This window comes from Vigna radiata, chromosome 10 (genome assembly GCF_000741045.1).
Source record: "Vigna radiata var. radiata cultivar VC1973A chromosome 10, Vradiata_ver6, whole genome shotgun sequence".
In the NCBI taxonomy this organism is placed as follows: domain Eukaryota; kingdom Viridiplantae; phylum Streptophyta; class Magnoliopsida; order Fabales; family Fabaceae; genus Vigna; species Vigna radiata.
This window is the reverse complement of record NC_028360.1, coordinates 5,045,917-5,052,181: the sequence shown is the minus strand read 5'-3', so window position 1 is coordinate 5,052,181 and position 6,265 is coordinate 5,045,917. Positions and strand designations below refer to the sequence as shown.

Sequence of the window (6,265 nt, the reverse complement as noted above, 5' to 3'; positions counted from 1 at the left end):
ATATATATATATATATATATATATATATATATATATATATATATATATTTGAGTCTAGTAGCTTCTTTATCTTAATAAAAAAATTCATATTTGAGATAATACATATACTCTTTTCATTCCTATAGTGCTTCATTATTGGATCTAGTTTTTTTTTTTTCTTTATCCCTAACATATTACAAAACCAATTGAACTTAAAATTTCAATTTTTTTTCACACCATTAGTTAAATATGAAAAAAATAACACATTGGAGGAATACAAGAGAATAATATAAAATCTTCCAAACACAAGATACCATTATTTTTCCAATGAAAACACTTACATTGAATTGAAAGTACATAATCACACAATAAAATAAATAGCAGAAACAATCATCAAATACATAAATACAAATCCTTATTCATGAATATTTTTTTTGTTTTCCATCAAATCGGATAGCTTCCTTCGAAACATTGTCCAAATGTCCAACCTATTGATACACTCAAATAGCACCATGGTGATGAACTTCCTTCAGTAACCGATAGAAATCATTATAAGATGATCCTCCCAAATCAGTGGCTTGTATTGCTTTCTTTTTCCACTCTACACACTTCTGCCTCATCTTGCTCCCCTTTTCTCCCATTATCATTTCTTTCACGAGTGTTGTCACCTCCTCTCTTTTCACATCATCTTTAAGATCCATTCCTATTCCCCAATTTGTGGATATGTACCTGCAATTTGTTTGTTGTTCAGCAAAGAATGGCCAACCAATCATAGGCACACCCCCACATATGCCTTCAAGTGTAGAATTCCAGCCACAATGAGTTAGAAAAACCCCAACTGATGGATGAGAAAGTACTTCATCTTGTGGGCACCAACTTGTTATGTATACTCTACCCTTCACCTCATCTAAGAAATCTTGTGGCAAAGGTGTAGACTCACCCATTACAAGATCTGGTCTTTTGATCCACAAAACTGGTAGATTACTATTTGCTAGTCCCCAAGCAAATTCTTTCAGGTGATTCTCTGACATTACAGTGATACTTCCATAATTCACATAAATCACTGATGAAGGCTGCCATTGATCCAACCATTTGATACATTCTAAGTCGTTTTTCCACAGATTTGACCCACGGGCCTTGAAGCCATTATCTTTATCAGGAAAATGCCTTCCTAACAACTGAAGCGGACCAATGTTGTATATGTTTGGGTTAATCGCCATTAGAGCATTAAGGACTTCATCTTCCAATTCTTGGAATGTGTTAATTATGATTGAAGATGACTTCATACATGTTTTTGCCTCTAAACCAAAGCAAATAAAATTGGTTTCATCAAGAGTTGTAGTTCTCACAAAACTTGGAAGATCTCTTATTCTCATATTTTTCATTCCATGTATCCAATCTAGATTTTTGTCCAAAGACCCATCCGTGCTGAAACTTTCGTCTGAAATATTGAAAAGAGAATTAACTTTCGTCTCAAACATTTTAACTCTTTACAATTCACTTTTTTTTATGGAAAATATTTTTTTTATACTAGATAGACCATTGACAATTTACTTTTAAAATTATTTTGATCATTAAAAAAAGCTATAAATCCTTTTTTGGTACCTATGTTAAGTTTTGATGTTCAGTTTAGTCTTTACTTTTAAAAATATCATCCTTTAGTCTCTATGATATGAAAAATGTCAACCTTCCGTTAACAAATCACAAAATAATGGATACATGGAATGAAAACTGAGATTAACATTTTTAAAAGCGAAGACTAAACTGAACATCAGAACTTAACTTAGAGAAAAAGGATTTAAACCTTAATAAAATTAACTTTAGATTTATAAAAAAAGAAAGCACCTAAAAAGTAAAATAGTAAATGTAAATTGTGTGTAAAAATTTATTAGATGTAGGTCTTTTTAATATATACATCAAAGAGATCAAATAATAGTTTTTTTTTTATATGTATTCATCATCTTTTTGTGTTGGTTGAGAGTACTCCTTCTACTGAGTGCATATCATAAAAAAAATCTTTTAAAAGACTTATATAATGTAATTTTAAAGATTATATAATGCAAATTTAAAGAAAAAAACTTATTATAATTGATTCGGGTTATCTGTGACATTATCTAAAGAAGTAAGAAAAAGTAAAATGAAATACAGTTTTATAATGTTAAAAAGTTAATTTATTCATGAGATAAAAATAAAACGATAAATTTTACAAATAATTTATCTATAATTTTTTTTTTTTTGTAATCTTTTTTCCTCTTCAAGTTGTCATTGTCCAAAACCAATGTATGGACTAAATCATGTATAAAGTTCATTTGTATTAATTACATTGAGATTCACCGTATGAACTAATAGTATAATGATATTTTACCGTTTATCATACTTGAAATTACTCTGACCGGTGAAAAGGTGTGACATTGGCACGCTAGATATTTTCTATTTTTAACATCAATTTATTTGTTGCTTTGAAAATCAATTTCTTTTTTGTATCTTATTTGATAAAGACAAATATGCTTTTCAATGTCTGTATGTCATTACAAATATATCACTGTCAAAAGTACAGAACAGAACATGTGTTAATGTACAACTAAAATCAAAGTTAATATATTGTTCATGTTTTAAACATGCTAGAACCCGTTTGATAAATAGCTTAATTAATTATTTAAAAATATAATATTTTTTCTAAATATTGTTGCTAAGTTTATATGTATAAATATATTTAGTGTTGTATTGTAAAATCAATAGAATAATTTATTTTAATTTATATAATAAATAAAATAAATAATTTAAAATAATATTAAAATAAAAAAGAAATTAAATAAACTTATGTTATTTTCACTTTTTTTATTCCTCTTTTAACATATTCCAGATAATTTATTTTTCAATTTTCAATTATTTTCTCTGCTGTTATTTATTTATCTTTCTCACCCACCCCAGAACCAAAAAAACTTTTGATGTAGAATAAAAACATTTATATAAGGAAATAAGGTGCTTGATAATATTTAATTTTTAACTTAACCAACATGTTCAGTGGGATTTGTAGGAGCGGGTGTCGGTTGAATTTTGAAAATAAAATTCAAATTTAATTTAAATTCAAATAATTGAACTGAAATTAAATCAAAATTTATATTTTAAAAATAATTATAAAGTTAAATCTAAATAGTTGAATTGGATTTAAATTAAATTCCATATTTATAATAAGAACAAAATTTACATAGTTATAAATTAGTTTGATTACAATTTTATTTTTTAAAATTATTTTTTAAATAAAAAATTAAAGTTATTCCATATTTTTTTTTTAAGTTTTAAACCAGAATTCTTTAGAATCTTTCATAACTAATAAAATATGAAATTAATTCATTATTTCTAAAACATTAAATTATGATCTTAAGTAACCTTTTAGAGTTAAGTAGATCTGGTATATGTGTTTTAAAATTGGGTGCATATTACTTCTAATAGGAATAATTTTAAGATCTAATCCATTTCTAGTCCAATTTAAATAATTGATTGAAATTAAATTATAATATATGTATTTAAAAATTTCTTCGAATGAACATTCAGACAATTGGATATTTTAAATTCAAATACTTCAATCTAAAACTAATATATATATATATATATATATATATATATATATATATATATATATATATATATATATATATATTCTAAGATTATTTTTAAGAGGGAAAACTTGTTGAAATATTTACTTTTTCATATGATATTTAATTAATTAATAATCTAAAGATACCAACTTTTATGTTTGCTACATTATTTGAATGTATGTACACCACATAAACTTGAATAAAGTCTGGTGTCTATTAAATCTACTTTTATCATTAACTTTATATTAATTTCAATTTATAATTAGTTCTGAAAAAATACGATTTGAAAATCGATGTAAAATTAATTATTAAATATTCAAATTGTTTTTTTTTTACCAAAAAGAAATTTTACATTCCAATTTAAATATTTTTATTTGAATATATATAATTTTGGATTTATTTATTTAAAATTAATTATAATTTAAATTATCTAAATTTATAATGCATTTTAATTGATTCCATCATTCAAATTTTGTAGATTTGCTCATTTTTTTTTTTTGAGAAGGTGGGACGATTACTAATAGGAGGGAAAAATCCATCAATTTCAATGGATTTTCATTATATATTTTAAAAAGATATATCACTATATGAATAAAATATAAATAAATAACCATATACAATTTGTAAGAACAAAAGTAATTATTAAAAACAGAATACAAAATTTATAAAAATAAATTAGAACTAAGGAACATGTATTGTTGTATATATTTTAAATCTAGAAATAAATATTGTAAGAATGTAATTATTAAAAGCAAAATACAAATATATTTTTTGTAAGAATTAAGAAACATATCTTGTCGTGTATATTTTAAATCTGGTGTACAGTATCACTATATAGAGTGATTTGTTTGTTTGTCAGAATGATCTAGCAAATTTTAGTCAAATAATATCAATAAAATATAAATGAACAGCATGGATAAATATTGTAAGAACAAAAAGTAATTATTAGACCAAAATACAAAATTTATAATTTTTTTTTTGAATTAAGAACCATATCTTGGGGTGAATTATATAAAAAAAAATTATTAAAAACAAAATATAATATATATATATATATATATATATATTTTTTTTTTTTTTTTAAGAATTAAGATTCATATCTTGTCATGTATATTTTAAATCTAGGGTAAGATACACCACTTTACAGTGATGGAAGGATTAGTTTGCTTGTTAGTCAAAATAGGAAAAGAAAGAGAGAAACAATGACCTTGGAAGGGAATAATGCCTCTCTTGACAACCTCATCAAATTGCAAGTATCCAATCAAGCCACAAGCTGAGGCTGTCCAAAACTGTTGCTCAGCGATGTTGAGTTCCTTTGCCACCTTCCCAGCAAACCCCATTAGCCCATCATACATTATAGAGGTAACAAAGGGCACTTCATGTGAAGTATTGAGCTTCTTCACAAGTTCTTTCAGAGGCTCAAAACAATGTTTAGCAGTTGAATCACACAGTGCTGCGATGCTTTGTGTTGCATCTTTGTCAGATGGGGACAAGCCATCTGGTATTGTCTCAAATCGAAAACCAGGTTGTCCCTTAACAAATTCTTCTCCTAGAGACTTTACCAAACGCTTGTGATTGAACTCGGTGTTCACAAAGGTTATGTGAAAACCAGAGCAAAGAAGAAGTTTGCTTAGTTGCATGAAAGGGATCACGTGGCCCTGTGCTGGGAACGGCACGCAGACCACATGACCCTTTTGAGAATTTGAAATGCTCATTTTTCTTCTCTTTTCTAAGGTTAAAAAGTAGAGATGATGAGATTTGGCTGTGGAGATGACTCCTTCAGCTACCTTATTTATAAGTGAGGAAAACTTATTATTTGTTAAATTAAACTTTAAAATTTATTTAAGAAAATTATATTAATTTGTTTACTGGTTTAAATGAATTAAAGAAAATTGTAGCACGGCACGGTTTTAATTACATATTTATTATTATTATTATTATTATTATTACTTATACATATATTATTTTCAAAAATATTTTTCATTATCTAAGTTATATTGAATTTAATGTAATCATTTATCTAAAATTAATTCAATATTTAAAAATGAAATTAATATAACAATTCAACACGATATATAATTCAATTTTGTTATGTAATTATTGTCGGTTTAGTATTAGTGTAGCTTAGTCGAAGTACTTTCTAACTATCCTAACAATCCTACCTATTTATAATTATAATGATGTCAATAACTAATTCTTACACCTTTTCTCAATTATTTGAATGGGACATTCTCCAAACATCTTCAATTATTAATTCCAACATCTATCATGTGATGTTTATGATCTTGTAAAGATTTTTTTTTTTCCATTTTCCTATAAAATGTTATTCTCTTATAAATATTTCCTTTTAATCTATACTATTTTTATTTTTTATCTTTACTTTCTTAATCTTGATATTGAGTATGGAATTTTGGATAAGTAACGATTTTAACAGTGATTTGATTATTTTTTTTGTATAAAAAGAATTTTTTGATATTGAGAGAAAATATTTACTTGTAAAAGTGTAAAAACTGAAATAAAATAATAAATTAAGTATATGATAAAATAAAATAAATTAGTTTGATGTGAATTTGTGATAAAATTATTGATGGATAAATTTATTTATTGTTTTATTTTGTATACAGTGGGTTTTGTATAGTTTATATCTGAATATTTGTGTATAGATATCAATGAAAAACTTGTAATTT

At 25.0% G+C, this 6,265-nt stretch overlaps 1 protein-coding gene across 1 annotated transcript; it reads right to left on the bottom strand.

Annotated features, from left to right (window-relative positions):
• Positions 1–269: 269 nt before the first annotated feature.
• On the bottom strand, positions 270–5,338 carry LOC106774388 (linamarin synthase 1). Its single transcript, XM_014661367.2, has 2 exons — positions 4,786–5,338; positions 270–1,420 (listed from the first exon to the last, which is right to left on the bottom strand). Exons 1-2 carry the CDS (start codon positions 5,291–5,293, stop codon positions 480–482), a joined length of 1,449 nt encoding a protein of 482 aa, XP_014516853.1. The 5' UTR covers positions 5,294–5,338; the 3' UTR covers positions 270–479.
• Positions 5,339–6,265: the final 927 nt, after the last annotated feature.